Source organism: Labeo rohita, chromosome 10 (assembly GCF_022985175.1).
Source record: "Labeo rohita strain BAU-BD-2019 chromosome 10, IGBB_LRoh.1.0, whole genome shotgun sequence".
In the NCBI taxonomy this organism is placed as follows: Eukaryota; Metazoa; Chordata; class Actinopteri; order Cypriniformes; family Cyprinidae; genus Labeo; species Labeo rohita.
The window spans coordinates 10,931,414-10,952,617 of record NC_066878.1 but is presented as its reverse complement, the minus strand read 5'-3'; the positions used below and the strand labels follow the sequence as shown (position 1 = coordinate 10,952,617).

The window sequence follows — 21,204 nt, the reverse complement described above, 5'->3', positions numbered from 1 at the left end:
CAATAATCAGCAAAATTTGCGAGTTTCGTTCGGTTCAATGGCATTTACATTCAGTGCTGCCAATTTTCAATAACAAGGAGCAAAGCGAATGAGCTGTTTTTGTACAGCTGGATGCGGATGAGACCAAATGGCCACACCCACTCTTACAGCCAAAATAAGGTGGATACAGCAATAAAGGCTATGCCCATTAGCATTGCAATATAAATATACATTACACATATGAAAATACCTGAGATAGCTTTAAGAACACAGATCATGTGCTGATTCTCATCATGTTTCATCATTTTATTCAGCTACAGAGACAGCTGTATGCTTTTGTCCATATAAGGGATTTCCTGAAAAGTCACTCATTTTATTACTCCTATGAGTCTGGCTTTCTGTGCAAGAGCACCCTTTGGTGTCAGGTGTGAATGAAACCACACCTAAATTTAATGAGAAGGGTATAACTGCAGCCTGGAGATCTCCAAATGGGGGCGGGAACTCCAAAACTGGGTTGGAGCTCCAAAATAGGGCGTGGCTTCCTCCCATTGTCAGGCAGGCGCATGCATGCGCAAATTTTCCCCCAGTCGACTTAAGCGCAAACTCCACCCCACAGCCGATTTGAAAGGTTTTATTGGTTGTGTCAATCACAGTGTTGATTTTCTACACAAACAATTCTAACCCCTAAACCTACCCCACACCTGAACCTAACTTTAACCAGTAAAATTGACTGCACAGTGGGATTGGCGCTGAATAATGTGGTGGATAAACGGTTAATAAAATTATGCGATATAAGATCACCGGGCCGTTCCATAACTCCCCAACTGGACCTCACCGGACAATGGGGCCTTTTTAGTTAATCTCAGCATCACTACACACTCCTACCCTGCGAATTTCAAGTCCCGGGATGCCCCTTAAAACAAAGTGATAGAGTTAAACCTTTCCCCTGCGCTGCGCTGTGATGACTTGCGGGAGAGCTCGCCGGGGATTCCCATTTGTATCATTAAGCAGAGGTTCTACCTTCAGTCCGAACACGCTTTTGGGCTCTGCTCGCACTTAGCATATTTATTTATGTAGCATATTTAGCTTTATTTAAAAACAAATAGAAACAATGTTTAATTTATAAAGTTTTATTTTGAAACGGAAGTCAATAACAATTGGCTAAAGCCAGAGACAATAGTCTTTGCACAACGAGACCCCGCCCCATTTCCCAGGTTCTGCCCACTTTTGGAGTCCCCGCCCTTATTTGGAGATCTCCGGTCTGCAGTTATACATACTTGGATTTAACGCTCAATAATGGATTATTATGGATATGTGTCATATTATGGTACGTGTAATATTCATTTTCTAACATCGACAATACCTGTATATTGCAACACTACTAGGCTAATTAAAACTTTAACCATATTTCATTTTTTTAAATATTAGGATTATCGTCATTACCGGTATATTGCGTTCCCTAATGTGGACGTTGGAGAAAATATTTAGGAAATGTTGCATTTTATCATTCCAAACATTATTAGATCTAATAGAATGTTAATTTTGGATGTTCTTGGAACCATCTGAAACTACTAAGTTTAAAAAACATTAGGCGAATGGTTGAACTAAAATGTTTAAGAAAAACATTCCATTATCGATGTATAACTAACATTAACTATGACTGAACATTATTTGAATAACGTTTATTCAGAGAGAACCTTACCAGAACGTATAAGCAAGCAGAGTTTTTAAAGAACAGAATTCTTCTGTTATTCCAATTCACTGCTGTATTTCTTTCAAATAAATGCCACTTGGTTTGGTATTTTATCAAATGCAGTGACATAAATGTTGTACCTGCTGGACTTATTTCAACTCTCCTCCCTACTTGTTTCCACTCCTTCCTTCTTTGTGCTACACAAACACACTTACGTGTTCTGAGGGTGTGTGTTCCTTTGAGGATTCGTCGTCTTGGTAAACAAACGTGAGGAGTGGATGTCTCTCTTACAGGCTCTGAAGTCCCAAATGAATAATCATATCGGAACAACCTGCCACGAAGTGATCTTTCTGTTTGTCGTGTCCTATGACTTTTTAAGTGGATTTGAACAAGGAAAAATGCTTTAAATATGGACAGGTTTCTCTTATCATAACTTGCAGGTAAGAATAACCAAATCTATTTACTGTAGCCGTAATCAAAAGGCTTTAATTATATATTCATGATAAAAATGTAACTAATCTCTTACTGTAATTTTTTTTACCATTGGTTTTGTTACTGTTATGTCCTCTCAAGCATCTCTCCTGTTATTTTACCTGTGCAGAGCAGGAAGTGGGATGGGTCGTGTGCTTTTGATCGAGCCGGCGGTTGGCCTGTATGCGTTTGCCATGTTTATGATCTACCCTCTGCTGCAGCAGTATGTGTACCGTAGGCTGTGGCTCGAGCTGACCGGCACGACCTACCCTGCTGAGAGTCTGTCTCACTGCTCAAACAACCAGAGCTATGTCACCATACACCAGGTCAGAGCCTATAACGGCCAATTATGACTTCCAAAAAACTTTTGTTTCTACATGAAGGCATTTATCACGCCCTCCCTCCTGTGAAAATCGAATGTGTGATGGTGTATGACAGTTTTTAGTAACACAACAAATTAGCTAGCATCAACTTTGAATCTTTAACTTTGAATGGTCACACTTTATTTTAAGGTCCAATTCTCGCTATTAACAAACCATCAACTACAACGTTTGCCTCAGTAAACTCCTAATTTGCTGCTTGCCCTGGTGAAAAAACCAGCATATGCTGGTAGGTATGTTTTGATGCTGGTTTAAGCTGGTCTATGCTGGTCCTTTGCTGGTTTATGCTGGTCCTTGACCAGCAACATGACCAGCATGAACCAGCAAAAGACCAGCATAGACCAGCAAAGGACCAGCTTAAACCAGCATCAAAACATACCTAACCAGCATATGCTGTTTTTTTTCACCAGGGTGTTAATAGTAAGGTAGTTAAGTTTAGGTATTGGGTAGGATTGGGGATGCAGAATAGGTGCTTTATAAGTACTAATAAACAGCCAATATGCAAACAATATGCATGCTAATAAGTAGCTAGTTGACAGAGTAAATTGGTCCCTATATTAAGTGTTACCCTTTGAAATGTATGACAAAAAATGAAAAAAATAATTGGAGGTCACACTTTATTTTAGGGTCCAATTCTCACTGTTAATTAACTATTACATATGACTTTTGCCTCAAAAAACTCCTAATTACTGCTTAGAAAGGTTGTTCACTTTAGGTATTGGGTAGGATTATGGATGTAAAATACTGTCATGCAGAATATGGTCTTTATGAGTATTAATAAATAGCCAATATGCATGTTAATAAGCAACTAGTTAATAGTTTGAATTAGATTGTACCCATTTGGTAATGCTGCTGCTCTTAAACAGAAATGTTCTCTGTTATTATGATGACAGCTGTAGTAAGGACAGTAATTCTTTGTTTTGTTTTGTGTTTTTAATTACAAATGTATTTAATATATACCAATTGAATTAAAATTATGAATATTATTTTTGAATATTATTAAGTTCCTAGAAAGGACAACCTAACATAATCATATAGGGGAAATAAAAACTCTGGACGTTGTCTAGAAAACATTTTAATCATATAAAAATATTAGATAAAATCTAATGTAACCAAATGCCCTGCAACTAACTGAAATAAATAAAAAATAAAATAATAATTATAAACTTAAAAGGCAATATATGAAATACTGAAACTAAAAAATAAATAAAAGCTAATTCTAAATATTAATTAAATAATTTTAACAGTATAAATACTACTAAAACAACATGTTAACCTTTCAAATAAACTGTTTTTAATATTTAAAAAATATAGAATAAATACCAGCAAATAAAAGAGCTCAGAGAAAGACATTAAAAAGTTTAAATAGAATGAGCGTGTTTGGAGACTAAACTGTTTGCATTGTTAACTAGGTAAAGTTTACATTGATAATGATGTTCATATCTTGATAAAAGAGTTCTGAAGAACCGGTTATATTCGCTGAAGCTGAGCTCATGTTTTGTCCTTGTTTCTGTTTGTAGTCCTTGTGTGTGTAAGAAAATTCTTTTTCAATTCAAAAGCTCTTACTGTGGATCTGCTTGTCATTTGATATATTTAAATTACAGGTGTCTTATTTCACATTCACTTTCACTCCCTACATTTCTCACTAAGAAGCTTTACAGGCATAACAACTGTTAAAAAAATATGTGCATTGTTTTATGTTCCTGTTTTCTCTCATCTCTTAGGCAGTGCAGAAGGAGACGTCCATGTTCCTCCTCAAGAGTGAACTCTGCTTCCTCATTCCCAGTCTCATATCTGCCTTGCTTCTGGTCTCATACAGTGACTACTGCGGGCGTAAAGTTGCCATTGTTCCTCCTCTGGTGGGCGACGCTCTGTTTGGCCTCTCCTATGTTTTGGTCAGTAGATTCTCCTTCAGTCTCAATTACCTGCTAGCTGCCTCCTTCCTCTCAGGCTTGATGGGCGGCCCCACCACTCTGATCGGCGGATGTTTCGCCTATGTGGCCGACCTCTGCGGAGAAGATCCGGAAGGACAGAAAACTGTCCGAATGGCTCGGCTGGACATGATTTTGGGGGTTTTGACTGGCTTAGCTTCTCTGTGCACTGGATTCTACATCAAAGCAGCTGGCTTCACATGGCCCTTCCTCACTGCGGTCTTTCTGCATCTGATAAACCTTTTCTATGTGCTGGTGGTCTTGAAGGAGTCATTGGTTCTTCCAGATCCTAGTCTGACTTCATCCGACCCCTCAGCTTCTGAAGCCCCTCGACTGAACCAGTCTCAAGCTGTTACCGCCCGTCTGCAGGGCGTCTACCTGCTCTTTGCGACCTCTAAACGGAGAAGGAACGTAGTGCTGTTGCTCATGCTGGCTGCTTTTGCTTTTTTCAGGGTGATTATGATAATTCTGACATTATTCACAAGCTTCACCTGGTTGTGGTACATCAGAAGTGACAGTGAAGTGTATAATTTTTTGTGCCTCTAGTGGCACCAAACGGAATTGCAAATATATTCGAGATAATGTATATAATGAACAGCAAGTTTTTCCCCTATTTTTTATAGTTTAAAGAACCTACTTTTTCAAACTCGTCCTAGACAGTTTGTTTAATTTAAACAAAATTTGGCTCAGATCATCTTCAGACCATGCTGGCAAAAAGTTATGGATTTTGTGTCGATATACAAAACGTTTTTTGTTTAAACGAATTTGCTGGAATGATGCCAAACTGTCTGAGACGGTATCTCTGCAAAGCTTTGTCATATTGACACCAAACTTTGTATGTGCCATTGTCACCTCACACTGACCATACCACATCAATTTGGCAACAGCGCCACCTATTGGTCAAAACTGATAAACCATTTATTAACCATTAATATTGAGTTTTTCAAAAATGCTTATCACTTTTCATTACATTACCCTATTTTAATCAAAATCATTATCAAAACATTCCTTGGGTCATGCTGTAAACAAAATTTACAAGTATGAAATTTTGCCATAGTTGGCCGAACTTCCTGTCCGTCATTTTGATTTATGTTGAAAACCTTTTTCAAACTCCTCCTAGACCATTGGTTTGATTTTCACCAAATTTGACTTATCGTCAGACCATGTTGTTAAAAAGTTATGGATTTCGTGTTGACAGATTAAACAGTTTTTGTATAGTGCCGCTACAAAGTTGAGGCATGATGCCAAAAATGACTCTGAGGCTGTGTCTCTGCAAAGCTTTGACATATTGACACCAAACTGTGTGTGTGCTATTGTCACCTCACACAAAACACACCATGTAGATTTGAAAACCTATTGGTCAAAAGCGATAAGCCAATAAATCATTAGTGGTTGTATTTATGATTTTTCAGCCATTTTGACTAAAATCACTTTAAAATGGTAATTATTATTATTATGTCTCTCACAGGTAGCCCTGCAGGGTGGCATGTCAATTTTCATCTTGTATGAGCTGAACACTCCTCTGTGTTGGAGTGAGGTGTTGGTGGGTTATGGCTCGGCTCTCTCCACTGCCATCTACCTGGTGAGTTTTGCTGGTGTGGCGCTGCTGTCCCGCTGTCTGCCTGACGCCTACATCATCCTGCTGGGGTTGACATCTGTGGCAGCCGGCCTCATCATGGCGGCGTTTGCAAAGTCAACCCTGCTCATGTTCCTGGGTAAGACTGAGTTTGGGCATTTATAGAGTTTCTAATGGGTGGCTGGATGGATTATTTTCAGGAGGAACAATAGTGTATGTTTTATTCATTGCAGTGAGGTTGCCATTGCTGCTGTCCATCATGCCAACTCCTGTCCTACGATCCATGATGTCCAAAATAGTGTCTGGGTCTGAGCAAGGTAAGAATCTCAACAGAATAGAGTAGAATTTATTACAGTTTTTCGTTCATTTTCTTGAACGAATTCAGATTAATCCATCCGTTACCTAAAACTAGAACATTCCCAATTCACATAAGATCTGAATTATTGATGGTTGTGTAAGTTTGTTCCTTGTGGCTGTGTGTTTGTGTACAGGTGCCATGTTTGCGTGTGTAGCCTTTGTGGAGATGTTGAGTGTTGGTGTTTCATTTACAATGTTCAGCAGCATCTATGCAGCTACACTGTCGTGGTTCTCTGGGTTTAGTTTTCTGCTGGCTGCAGGCCTAACTCTCATACCAGCCATCCTGATCTGGTAAGTAGCTCACCTCTATAGACCAATTTGGAGAAGACGTCACAGTTTCGTTACCTGCAGCTGTGTGCCTTTGGATGTCAAAATCGGAATGCAAATCATTTTTATAGAGCACTGTCACCAAAAATGCCATTTGAAGCCAAAAGCAGATGTTAAAACGGACAGACTAATGGATGAAACCTGATATGATGCCTCAACTTTTAATGGAATTTGATTGAAACAATAGGTCTACATAATATTCACATATGCAGTTCATAGGGAACATATTATATTAGCCCTACAGTTTCGGCAAGAAATATTATTTAAACCTATAACATTTTACATTTACCTATTTTATCTCACATTTTTTTCGCAAATGCAAGTTTATGTCTCATATTTCAGACTTTATAACTCAATTCAACTCAATCAAACAATAGCGAATTTGTACATTCTGAGGGGAAAAAAAGCCAGAAGTGTGGGATATAAACTTAAAAGAGAAAATGACAGTTGACCCTTCTTTATCGGAATTGTGAGATATCTCTGAATTGCAAGAATAAAGTCAGAATTTTGAAATATAAACTCAAATTTTGAAATATAAATATAAAAATTTATATAAATATAAACTTGAAAACTTATTTTCTGCCACCAGATAGGCTCCGCCCACAAAAACATCATCACTGTTTGCAAATTGGTCTATATACTTCCTAAACTGAAACCATAATTCTTGTGAAAACATCTGTTTTTATTAAGGAAATGTCAGTTCTGTTATTTAGTGATGTCATCTCAAATCCGTATGCTGTTGTTTTTGTTTAGAACATGTAGAAATCTGAAAAAGCTCCTGCCATATAATAGCTGTTCATATAAAATGTACAAAAAGTATTGTTTTGTATTTAAATGAATCGATGTCCTTTGCCTTCATGCGATTTTTACTCCCTTTTGACAAGTGACTTATTTATTTAAAGACTGACGAGCCAATAGCATTAGAGTAAGGAATGTGACCGAGCATTTCATTGGTTGAACGAGACATACTATGGTTTGTGTAAAACATAGCTCATTAATTACACAAAAACACACTTTGCCGCCATCTGCTGAAGAAACGATGTAACCTGAAAGACTCACCAGTTGAGTAATGCATTATTAAGTAATGCTGTTATTAAACGTTATGTTTCCCTTTAAAAAGAAAAGTAAGGGATTACTCTAAATGTTTCTGTAATTTTATTACACTTACTTCTGTGGTAATTACATTAAATACTGTATATAGAATAATTCTAGATTCTAGAACAATAGTGAATTTACCATCAAAATACCTTCTCCATTTAAATACTTTAAGTTCAAGAATAATTTATTTAATTTTATATTATTTATTTGAAAGTGGTTCGATATTTGGACGTGTTAATTATTCCAACTGTTGCTATTATTAAATTTGTCACAAATATAATTACAAACATAACACATTTACACATACTTTCCCCTCAGTGTTGTTCTTTGTCTCCGTCTGGATGTGTATGAGGAATCCATTGTACTGACAGAGGAGAGGATGGAAGACCACACAGAAATCTTTGAACTACCACCATAACATGGACACTGGGAGCTCATTTCCTCTAATTCTTTGACACAACACTGTCCTCTAGTGGAAAGTTAGAAAACACTTAAGTGAATGGAGAGGTTCAAAATCTGGAACCAAGAACTATGATCAGTGTAGAAGTTTATTTTGGGTTCTAAATGAATGGTAAGATGAAGAACAGCTAAAAGACATTGTCATTCACATTAGTGAAGATGTCTATAAATGTTTTAGAAATTTAAAATCTATTTTTATTGTAGTTTATTTAATTTCTTACAAACTTATTGTATAGAATATAAAATTGCCATTTGAAAGTTGTCACACACACACACACATGTGTGGTTTATTATCTTTGTGGGGACTCTCCATAGGTGCAATGGTTTTTATACTCTCCACACTGTATTTTCTATCCCCTTACCCTAACCCTACCCCTAAACCTAACCCTTACAGAAAACTTTCTGCATTTTTACCTTCTCAAAAAAACTCATTCTGTATGATTTATAAGCTTTTGTACCCATGGGGACCTCAAGCCAGTCCCCACAATGTCAAAAATTTCAGGTTTTACTATCCTTGTGGGGACATTTGGTCCCCACAATGTAGCAAAAACAAGTACACACACACACACACACACACACATATATGTATATATATATATATATATATATATATGTATGTATTTACATGGTCCAAAATATGATTTGATATTGTATTTATTTAAATAAATCATTTGTAAACCTTGTCACTCTTTTCAACACGAAAAAAAAAAAAATTAAATATGTAAAACATGACATTAGAAAATCATGTTGAATTTCTAAATGAAAAATGAATGGCTTGCGAGCATCAGCACTTTGTGAATATTTGTCAATCATTTCTTCATGCAGTGGCTCATGACGTCCATGGGCAGCGGGAAGAAGATAGTGGAGTTTTTCTCGGCTGTGATTGTGTTGAGGATTTGTAGGTATCTGAGCTGAAGGGCGGATGGAGGCTCTGCGATCACTAGAGATGCCTCTTTCAGAGCCCTGGATGCATTCATCTCACCCTCCGCTGCAATGACCTGTATTATCACAAATATTACAAATTGTAAATTAAATGTAGTGTATTTTTTACCATTAAAACACATTTAGATATATGTTAGTAATGTGTGTCAGTAATACTCACCTTCGCTTTGGCCTCACAGGCTGCTTCTGCTTCCGCTGCCATTGCTCTCTGCAGCTGCTGTGGCATTTTAACATCTTTAATTTCCACCCGCTCCACCTGAATGAATCTGTGGGCTCATCTAGAGTCATCTGCAGCAGGGAGGAGAATTATGGAACACATTTTCAGCAACTTGAATCAAACCTGCAATTACATCATTGATGCACCAGCAGGGATGCCATTTTACCTGTTTTATTTGACTATCACACCCTCCTGCATGCTTTGGGAGAGGCCTTCTCGGTCAGAAAGGACCTCAGCCAGGTTCTTGGTGCCCAGGACGTTTCTCAAGGTGGTCTGGACCAATAAACGAGTGGAGTAATATCCATTACTCACGCTTGCCACTTTGGCTACAGAGCCATTTACATGGAAGTACACAACGCCATCCACAGTAGAAACTGTCACTGAGACTTTGGTCAAGATCTAAATGCAAACAAAAACAGAAATGTGGCAACTTGGTAAATGGTTAATACTGAATGGGAGTCTTAAATTGATAAATACATATAAATTTTATATTATTAGCCTACAGTTTACTTATTATCTTATGCATTAGAGTTTGTTTTTAATTGCTCTTTCTACAACGCTATAGATCTATAGATCTACTGGGCTAGTTTTGAGTAGCAATTGGGTGAGATTTTTTTGAAACCTGGGAACCCTGAGATGAGGAGCAGTTGATTCCGCTTTGACTTCGCTTTCTGGAACTATTCACGCTTGTGGAGCAAAAATAGAGCTAATTGCCATTTTTGTTTGTTAATGTAAGTTACTCGATATTACCTTCTCATTTATTGAATATTTATTTTTAGTTTACCTCCTGGGAAGGGATGTCAAATGAGATGGTTCGAAGATCCGCTTTGACAAAGGTGTCCATACAGGGGTTGATGAAGAAGATTCCTAGACGCAGGTAACATTTTAAATTGTATTTGTTATTATATGATCTGTACCATACATTAGTGAATTGTTATTTGTCTCAAACTGACTCCTTGTACAAGAGTTGAGCTAGTAGCTTACATCTGTTGTTTTAAGAACAAGTTATGAATGACCTCAGGTGTTGTAAACAGAGGAACGTCTAAGGCAAAAGTTGGTGTTAAATCAGTATTTCCTTAGCTTCGACCTACTGAATCGAAGATCTGAGAGCCTGGCAGTCAACTCAAATACGTTGTTTACCTGGTCCGTTGGCTTCTCGGGAAGTTATCCACCCAGTCTGAATATGACAGCAGGCTTGTACTCGTGCACAATATAAAATAGTAATCAAACATATAAAATGGGTTATAAAACATGTGAACAAATGCAGGTGTAAAACATTCAGGCATTGAGGTAACTTCCAGTGCAAAATAAAATTTTATATTATTTTGTAAAATGTATTATAAATGAACAAGTGGCCATGAAATATTGATTTGCTGCAGCTGACTAATCAGTAAAACTACTAAAACAACACTGGTCCCAGAGAGCCTAGTAGTAGTATTTTTCAAGATCATTTGTCTTGTTTGTCCTATTGTGGTTCATACCTTAATTGGAAATATCAAGATAGTGAAAAATGTTGAGATAATCACAAGGATCCACCCACAACAGCCCAGACCCTCACTATTTTCACCTGCAACCACAGAAAACGGTGTCGTTCTCACAAACAGCACATGCCTAACATGAAGCTAAACAGGTCAAATTGTTCAGCTGTGTAAAAGAACACAGTGCTAACTGTATGTTTTATTCAATGTATACAGCATGTGATTTGATGCTGTATTACTGATATTAACTTTATTGCTCTGCGTTCTCATCCAAGTAAAACTATTGTTCCAACCACGTAATATAGATTCACAAATAACCTGCCTAATTTGTCTCAATTGCTCTGTGTATTTATAAATGCACATGAGCTAGACGAATGGCTAGCAATATAGGCACTATCTTCTCTAATACATTAGAAGCTGTTGTCCCTTCAAATTAAAAATGGTTAGAGAAAAACGTTCTGCACTATGGTACAACAGTAATACCCATTCTCTCAAGAAACTTGTAATCTTGAGACAGTATCCAGTATCCTGTCCAGCTACTGACAGGCTCTAAAAGCTGCCATGGCCAAGCATATATATTCCCTCACTGTTCAGTTCACAGATAAAATAGATAGGATCAGGAATACAATAATAAACGTAGAATCTACAGCACCTTGTATTTCAGCTTTATTTATCACACCCAAACATAAACTGCAGTGCTTTACAACTGTAGGACAGGAAGAGTAAATAAACTTATCACTGCATCTAAAACAACATGTTTATTAGAACTTATACCCGCTAAATTACTAAAAGAATTGTTACCTGTAGCAGAAGCAGCGCTTCTCAATATTAATAATTCGTTATTATCTATTTAGGTCATGTACCAAACTGCACAAGCTGGCGGTTATTAAGCCTCTTATTAAGAAACCACAACTAGATCCTAGTGAACTGGAAATTACAGACCCATTTCAAATCTTCTGTTTATGTCTAAAAGTTTAGAAAAATTTGTGACTGCTCAATTGTGCTGCTTCCTGCAAAAAACAAACAACAACAACAAAAAATCTATGAAGAATTTTAGTCAGGTTTCAGGTTTTCATCTTATTGCTAGTTTTACTTGATCTTAGTGCTGCGTTCGACACTATCTTGACATACTTATAGATAGATTACAAAACTATACAAGTATTCAAGTACAGGCTTTAAGATTGTTTATATTCTACCTGTCCAACCGTTATCACTTTGTTTATTTAAACACGGAATCATCTCAGTTAACGCCAGTAAAGTCTGGAGTGCCGCAAGCACATGGCAACGTATTTTCACAAACATACAGTACAAGACTTGGTCTGAAGGACAGACAAGTAATCACATGCACTTAGTCGATCTTTCTCTTATTCGCTGTCTATTTAGGCTTGTTAAGTGCAAATGTGCTGAGCCACTGTATAAATTAGCATGGTACACATTATGCTATCAACTTATTTAAAGGAGAAGATTCACATATAATGTACTCACCCCCTTGTCATCCAAGATGATTGTCTTTCTTTCTTCAGTCCTAAAGAAATTATGTTTTTTGAGGAAAATGTTTCTTCATATAATGGACTGCTATGGTGCCCCCCGATCTGAACTTCCAAAAGGCAGTTTAAATACGGCTTCAAACGATCCCAAATGCGGTTGTAAACGATCCCAGCCGAGGAAGAAGGGACTTATGTAGCGAAATGATAAGTTATTTTCATTAAAAAATCTTATTCATTAAATACTTTTAAATCTCAAACGCTCGTCTTGCCTTTCTCTCCCTGAACTGTGTATTCTGCCTCAAGACAGTTAGGGTATGTCGAAAAACTCCAATCGTATTTTCTCCCTCAACTTCAAAAATCATTTTAAAATCATTCTACATCACTGCAGAAGTACCGACCCAGTCTTTGCAAAGTGAACATGCAAAAAAGATCAAACACCCTTAACAAAAAAGATAAAGCATCGATTTAGCACGATTTTAAAGTTGAGGGAGAACATGAGATGGGAGTTTTTCGACATTCCCTAACTGTCATGAACAGGAACAAACAACAGTCCAGGCAGAGTAAGACAAGACGAGCGTTTGGCATTTAAAAATATATAAATTGTATTATTTTTAATAAAATAACAGATCGTTACGCTAGATAAGACCCTTCTTTCTCGGCTGGAATCGTTTACAACCCAATTTGGGATCATTTGAAGCCACACGAACTGCATTTTGAAAGTTCAAAATCGGGGCACCATTTCAGTCCATTACATGGAGAAAAATCCTGAAATGTTTTCCTCAAAAAACTAAATTTCTTTACGACCAAAGACAGAAAGACATGAACATTGTAGATGACAAGGGGGTGAGTAAATTATTTGTAAATTGTTGTTGTGGAGGTGGACTTCTCCTTTGATATTCAGTACACATGCATTAAGTGTAAAATTAGCATGGTATTGCGATATTGCGGTAATCGCGACAGCCCTAATTTCAATAAGACCTGATGAAACCCCTAAATTATCTAAGGTAACAGAGTGTGTTAAAATATATAAAAATTCATATTAAATTTGAGTAATTCGACAAAGATATTACAAATTGGACAAAATCTCTTAGATTACAGTTTCCCTCTCAGATGATACTAGCCATGAACCAACATGGAAAACTACCAAATTTTCCTGTAAGTTTGATCACAACATATAATCATTACTGTTAATACTGTTCACTGTTTGTGTGAATACATCATTAACTAACTGCATAATTTTTACTGTAAATTTCTGCCATAGTCACCACTGATAAGCTACTCTTAAATATAATGCGGAAACTTTATTTTTCTGTCAAGCTGCATTGCAACGATTTATTGTGAAAAGCGCTATACAAATAACCGTGAATTGAATTTAAAACTACAAGACATTTCAACTCACTACAGAAAAGTACTTTAAGTTGATTTAACTTACAATTTTAAGGCAGCTGCTGAACTTAAGTTTTTAAGTTGAAAGTGGTGAAAACTTTTTACAGTGTATAGATATTTTGTATTACCTGCATCTAATGAGGAATCTCTTCATTGCTTACATGTGGAAACTCATAGGGTTGTATTGCATAATGCTAGATAAGTGAACAAAGGGTGAAGTGGAAACTAGACATTGCAGGAGTCTTGTGACTCATGACTTGGGAAAGTTTAAAGTGGCTGTTTTACTCCTGCTATCTGACCAAAGTATGGGCATGGTAAATCAAAGTCAATATAGTATGTAATATTTTCTAATTGTGCTCTGAAAAAGTTCACCAGCAAAGACCTCAATATTGGCTTTGTCAGATCAATCAAAAAGGGGAAATCTGTAATACAACACAAACTTCCCTCCAAAAGCTTGTTGTGTTACCATATTTGGTATGACCTAAATCCAGTAGAGAATTTTTTTAATTGCTTACATGCAGGTACTCACAGGTAATATTGTGTAACACCAGGTTAGTGATTGAAGGGTCAATTGGAAACTAGTAATGGCAGGAGTCTTGTGACTCTTGTTATGGAAAAGTTTGAAGTGGTTAATGCACTCCTGCAATACGTGATCAGAAGTATGGGCAGGGTGAATCAAAGTCCAAATAATCTGTAATATTTTAGAAAAGCTTTCTGAAAAAGTTCACAGCAAAAACCTCAATAGTGACTTTGGCAGGTTTTCTACAATAAAAAAAGGGAAAATCACCAACACTGCATCTCTTTTTATGAAGCTGCTGTGGGTTTTGTGGTCATTCTGTAAAGTCCTGAAAAGGTGAAGGGTGAAGTGACATATACACTGCTTTCAGAATAAAGACAAACAACAAAGAAAATCTAAGAAAATAATTTTTATTTTATGATGCTGTTAGAACATACTAGACTAAACCTACCATATTCTTTATTATATTTTTATATATATAATGAAAAAAAAATGTGATTACTGTAGACTCTGAGATCTACACATTGTATACATTCAAAAATTCATAGATCTGACATTAATATCAGCAAAACTGCACAACAGTGTAAAATTTGGGTAACACCTTACAATAAGGTTCATTAGTTCATTAGCACTACACTCTCCCTTACTAATTTTAAATTGTATACAAACATTTAAGATTTGACTATAATTGAAAATGAATAACTTTCTCAGGAAACACATTACAATAGTAGGTGACCTAAATTTCTTTTCGAATACACTCTACAGTAGGAAGGTCAGTAGGTCGGTTTGTCAATGAGAAAGTTCAATGTCTTTTGATGGCCTTGAGTCCACTGTATCAGTGTGCTTGATGGAAGACCACCTTTACAAATCACCAACAGTAGCAGGAACTCAATTTTTCAAGGCCTGCATGTGAGCCAGTTCAGCAATATCCATCTTCTGACACTTAAGTGTCTCATGTATATTATATATATATATATATATATATAACATTTAGGGCCCTAAGGGGCCCTGCTGCTCTCACAGTTTTGTCACAGATGAAATTTCAAATGTAACACATACACATATATTTACATTATTCTTTGTCTCTGGATTTGTATGAGGAAGCCATCATACTGACAGAGGAAAGGATGGAAAACCACACACAAATCTTTGAACTACCACCATAACATGAACACTGGGTACTCATTTCTTCATTTTTTTTTTTGTACAATAGTGTCCTCTAGTGGAAGGTTAGAAAACACTTATGTAAATGGAGAGGTTAAAAAAATCTGAACCAAGAACTTTGCTGTGTGTAGATGTTCTTGGTTTCTTTTTGGGTTCTAAATGAATGGTTGCTTATGGTCATTGACATTGGTGAAAATGACTATAAATGTTTTAAAAAAGTAAAGTCTGTTTTTAATTGTAGTTTATTTTATTTCATGCATACATATAAGAATATAAAACTGGCATTTGAAAGTTGTTACACAGATATATGCTGTAAAATATAATAGGGATTTTGTATTTTTAAATAAATCATTTGTAAACCTCATCACTCTTCCCTGTTATAGATAAATGACATCTCTTTAACACCAAAAAACTGAAATATATAAAACATGACACGTAAGAACATCACGCAAAATTTCTAAATTAATCACTTGTGAGCATCTGTACACTTTGTGAATATTCATCAATCATTTCTTCATGAAGTGGCTCATGACGTCCATGGGCAGAGGGAAGATGATGGTGGAGTTCTTCTCGGCTGCGATGGTGTTGAGGGTTTGGAGGTATCTGAGCTGAAGGGCGGATGGAGACTCTGCGATCACTAGAGATGCCTCTTTCAGAGCCCTGGATGCATTCATCTCACCCTCTGCTGCAATGACCTGTATTATCACAAATATTACAAATTGTAAATTAAATGTGGTGTAATCTTTTTTTTTTTTTTTTACCATTAAAATGCATTTAGACATACATTAGTAATGTGTGTCAGTAATACTCACCTTCGCTCTGGCCTCACGCGCCGCCTCTGCCTCAGCTGCCATTGCTCTCTGCAGCTGCTGTGGCAGTTTAACATCTTTAATTTCCACCCGCTCCACCTTGATTCCCCATGAATCTGTGGCCTCATCTAGAGTCATCTGCAGCAGGGAGGAGAATTATGGGACAAATTTTAGCTACCTGAGTCAGACCTGCATTCATATTATTGATGCACAAGCGGGGACACCATTTTACCTGTTTTTTTTTTTTGACTGTCACACTCACCTGCATGCTGTGGGAGATGCCTTCTCTGTCAGAAAGGACTTCAGCCAAGTTCTTGGTGCCCAGGACGTTCCTCAAGGTGGTCTGGGCCAATAGGCGAGTGGAGTAATCTGCATTACTCACATTTGCAACTGAGGCAACAGGGTCACTTACACGGAAGTACACAACACCATCCACAGAAACTGTCACTGAGTCTTTGGTCAAGATCTAAATGCAAACAAAAACAGAAATGTGTCAACTTAAGTAAATACTTCTTCCTAAATTATATTAAACATTAGCCAACACAGTTTTATTATCTATTATTCGGTTATTGAATCACTCATCTAATTATAAAAACACTATTTAGGAACAAAACAAGTGACTGTCGAGATGAGTACAGTAAATCATGTAGTTTTTCATGCTATTCAAAAATGTACTCGTCAATGAATCATCTAAAACGATTCAGACTTTAAAAGTCGGTCCTTGAATCATTTACTGAAGCGATTCGTTTAAATACATTGATTCAGGAACAAAATTGCCCTGCGTCCCAATGTTCATACTATCCATGCTAAATTGTATGTGTGTGTCCCGAAGAATAGTATGCTGAAAAGAGTATGCCAAAAGTCCCCGGATGGTCTACTATTTCAGGTCGATTTTTGAAGTGTGGATCCGTGCACATTAATGGCTAATATTGCCCACAATTCAAGAACTACAAACACGAATAAAACGTGTTGAAAAAAAACTACAAACATGGCGGATGTGCGCGACGGGCGGTTAGAGATGTTTAGAAAAAAGGGATTGAGTTACTAATAATCAAAGTTTAACCTGGTAAAAAAATATTTATTTAATGTTATCTGTGTTATATTTTATCTGCAACAGCAATGTGAAGTTTTATAAACATCCGTTTGGTCGTTAACTTTTAAATGCATCATTATGCAGAAAATATGAGCAGTTTTCAGCATTAAAGACCCGCGACTGGCAGATCAGTGTGCTACTTCTTTTCTCTCCAGTACGGTAGGAAGTTAAATTAAATGTGAAGGATGTTAACTGTGACAAGATGATTGACAGGCCAGTTTACCGTGACATGGTAAAGACGCAGTTGTGTGACGTGATAGTATGTCCCAAAGCTTGCCTATTCTTCTACTACACACTTAAAAGTGTGTACTTTTTCTAAACCAAAAGAGTACATACTGTAAGGGCGTAGTATAAGTAGGCACATTGGGACGCAGCACAAGTGACGTCTTAATGAGTCATTTAGTCATTCACTCAAGCTGAAAACTATTTCTCCCGTTTATTTATATGACACAAAAAGTAAGAGTACTATTATATTATTCGAAACTCAACCTCAAACTTTTCATTCAATAACACACTGACTGATTCAAGAAGGAAACAAAATGCTGTCTTCATGACCGAGTCATTGAATCATTAACGGAAATGATTCGTTCTGATTGTTCAGGGAAACGTTAATTGCTAGGACTTTGCTTGCTGGAACTGTTTACGCTGGCGGATTTTTTTTTGTTAAATGTTAATTACTTGATGTTAACTTATTGTTTATTGGGTATTTATTTTTAGTTTACCTCCTGAGGAGGGATGTCAAATGAGATGGTTCGAAGATCCACTTTGACAAACGAGTCCGTGCAGGGGATGACGAAGAAGATTCCTAGACACAGGTAAGTTAACATTTGTTAATTGTAGGCCTGTTTGTTATTATATAAACATTATGATTTGTTATTTGTCCTAAACTGACTCCTTGTACAGGAGTTGAGGTAATAGGTCAAATCTGTTGTTTTAAGAACAAGTTCTGTGAATGTCCTGAGCTGTCGTAAACATACGAGGAACTCATTAAAAGAACGTCTAAGACAAATATTGATTGAAAGTTGGTGCTACTTAAGTATATCCTTAGCTTTGAACAACTGAATCGAAGAGCCTGGCAGTTAACTCAAGTACTAAACGTTGTTTACCTGGTCCTTTGGCTTTTCGGGATGTTATCCGCCCCAGTCTGAATATGACAGAACGCTCATACTCTTTCACAATCTATAAAACAGTAACCAAACAAATAAAATGGGTTATAAACATGTGAACAACAACTGCAGGTGTAAAACATAACTTCCTGTTAAAGTGAAAGACTAATAAAGAAAGCATTTAGTTATCATATTATTTTGTAAAATGCATTGTAATAATTGTGGCCAAGAAATACTAAAATAGCACTGGTCCAAGAGAGCCTAGTAATAGTATTTTTCAAGATTATTTGTTTTGTTTTCCCGTATTGTGACTCATACCTTAATGCTTATGAAAATGGTGACTGGAAATAACAAGATGGAGAAAAATGCAGAGATGATGACAAGGATCCAACCACAGCAGCCCAGACCCCCGCTATTTTCACCTGCAGCCACAACCACAGAAAACAGTGTCTCACAAACAGCACATGCCTTACATGAGCTTAAATATGTCAAATTGTTCACTGTGCTAATTACATGTTTTACTTAACACACACAGCAAGTGATTTAATGCTTCACATGGAAGCTGTGTTGCTAAAGGCAATTGTCTTATGGAAAATCTGAACCATGCAATTTCAAAACTGTCCCTACATCCTAGTTTCACTTCATTTTAGAGTGACTACAAAAAAAAGTGTAACAGCTGACTGCTAAACTTAAAAATAAGCTATTCATTTAGATAGTTTGGTTTGCAAAGAAACTAAAATTCTCTTTCTAACTGGCAACTTATCAGTAACGCTCATCTTAACTCTTACTAACAATTAACCTGTGAACCATTTCTTATCTTTTACCCTCAACCCTGAATAGAAGCACTTTACACCAAAAATTCAATATTGGCCCCTCACTGGATCAGCCGTAGCTCAGATAAACGTGTCACCAGGGAGACCCTCTTCATCATAAATTAGCTCTGGGTGGTCTTTTATGAGTGGGTGGGTGGTGAACATTGGCCCACAACCCCTAAGTGTGATGGATAAGGCTACGATAATTTTTCCACACACTGCACACCCAACAATTTCAAACCAAGGCCATATTTTATGTTCATGACCTGTCTATCATACTCTTTTAAGAGGAAGATTAACGTGTGTTTACATTTTACTTAGCAAGTTCACACGTGGCGTTTTACTGTACTGGCTATTGTTAAAAAAAAAAAAAAAAGTCCTAAACTACTCTGTTTTGAAGTGTACAGAGCAATAGGTTAACCTAAGAGAGGAACTGTTTGAATGAGCATCATGGGTTGCCTCTAAAACCACAAAATGTTGAAGGTTAAAGTGAGTAGTTGACAAATACAGAACCTATTGTGAATCCAACATCAAGATTTTAGTACAAAGTTATTAAATACATTTAAAAAGTGTGCATTGTTTAGGTTGTGTGGCTGCCATCGTTTCCTTTTTAGCTTTAAATAGTCCTGCGGTTACTATCCTGTTAGATACTGCGACATGTAACACAACTTACTCTCTTGTCAGTACCTGGTGATTATATCTAAACAATTTCTCACTAGGATTACTAAAAATAACAAAAACATATTTGACTTCAAATATGTACTGTATATTTTGTTCTTCCTATATCCTTGTACAGGTACAATTGTGAAACGCTGTGGAAAATTGACTGCTTTGCAAACCAAACACTAATGCAAATGACAAATCTAACTGATGATAGTTAAAGAGTACAACCTCAATTGACATCTCAATCGATTTCAACACTCAAGTCTTGTAGCAGTTTAAGTTAAGCAATTTAATATATTCTCAGCACATTACATGTTAAAGTCCAATGTTCAGAGACAAAAGGGACACATAAAATAAGTGAGATGATCTTACTGATTAGATTCTGCTTGCTCTGGGCTCCTCGCTCAATTTCAGACTCCATTTCCATATGGGTTTGTTTCTATGCTTGAAGCGGCACTGGCTATGTGGGTATCTGAGAGATGTATTTGTACTGCAAAAGCACTTCCTATGAAGGGTGTGGCCTTGTCTACAATGCAATTAGAAGATCATTTACAGACTCTAATGGTCTTGTGACATCATCTATTGTGAAATATGAGGCTTATGTTTGTTAATGAAGCAGCTGTGATTTCTTCGAAACACATCTGCTGTGTTTGCTTTAGGCCATGAAGCTTTATTCTTCAGGTATCAAGCAAGCGTGGTTCTCCCTATGAAGATTTGCATGCCTTTTTCAACTGGCTTTTAAAAACAGTTTCTTGTTTTGCTATTAGTAAAACTATCGGTGAATTATGAAACAGTTTGGTAGGTCGATCGGTATTTAAAATAATCAGCTATTTTAACCTTGCATATCAGTAAAGCATGATTATCAAAAGAAATTACAATATTGCTGATAACTATGGAATTTTGGTTTTTAAATAGAATTTAAATGGATTAATGTTTCTAGTCCATTTATTACTATATTTACTATATCAGTATTTTGTATTAATGTATGTATGTCAATGAGGAATTTCATTGTTTTAGGGTAGTATTGCGTAACACCAAGTAAGCAAAGGGTCAAGTGGAAACTAGTCATTGCAGAAGTCTTGTGACTCATGATATGGGAAGGATTGAAGTTATTATTTTACTCCCACTTTTTGACCAAAAGTATGGGCGGGGAAAATCAACGTTGATGTAGTTTGTAATGTAACTGTTCTCTGAAAAAGTTCACCAGCAAAGACCTCAATATTGACTTTGCCAGGTTTTCTTTAACAACCAAAAAGGGG

General features: G+C 36.6%; 3 protein-coding genes across 3 annotated transcripts; 1 reads left to right on the top strand and 2 right to left on the bottom strand.

Moving 5' to 3' along the window:
* The first annotated feature begins 1,952 nt into the window (after positions 1–1,952).
* On the top strand, positions 1,953–8,269 carry LOC127171967 (solute carrier family 46 member 3). The gene is made up of 7 exons (XM_051120952.1): positions 1,953–2,112; positions 2,274–2,469; positions 4,248–4,907; positions 5,923–6,169; positions 6,264–6,347; positions 6,522–6,678; positions 8,131–8,269. Exons 2-7 carry the CDS (start codon positions 2,287–2,289, stop codon positions 8,228–8,230), a joined length of 1,431 nt encoding a protein of 476 aa, XP_050976909.1. The 5' UTR covers positions 1,953–2,112; positions 2,274–2,286; the 3' UTR covers positions 8,231–8,269.
* An 811-nt stretch (positions 8,270–9,080) lies between these two features.
* Positions 9,081–10,642, bottom strand: LOC127172425 (stomatin-like; the record flags this gene model as incomplete). Its single annotated transcript, XM_051121691.1, is given in 7 exon segments — positions 9,081–9,269; positions 9,374–9,477; positions 9,480–9,501; positions 9,617–9,829; positions 10,215–10,297; positions 10,571–10,600; positions 10,603–10,642. Coding segments are annotated over 7 exon segments (681 nt in total), but the record flags the coding sequence as incomplete, so codon positions are not given.
* A 5,044-nt stretch (positions 10,643–15,686) lies between these two features.
* Positions 15,687–20,433, bottom strand: stoml3b (stomatin (EPB72)-like 3b). The gene is made up of 7 exons (XM_051120953.1): positions 20,318–20,433; positions 18,789–18,892; positions 18,471–18,543; positions 18,087–18,169; positions 16,534–16,737; positions 16,275–16,409; positions 15,687–16,157 (listed from the first exon to the last, which is right to left on the bottom strand). The coding sequence occupies exons 1-7, from the start codon at positions 20,370–20,372 to the stop codon at positions 15,969–15,971; spliced, it is 843 nt and encodes a 280-aa protein (XP_050976910.1). The 5' UTR covers positions 20,373–20,433; the 3' UTR covers positions 15,687–15,968.
* Positions 20,434–21,204: the final 771 nt, after the last annotated feature.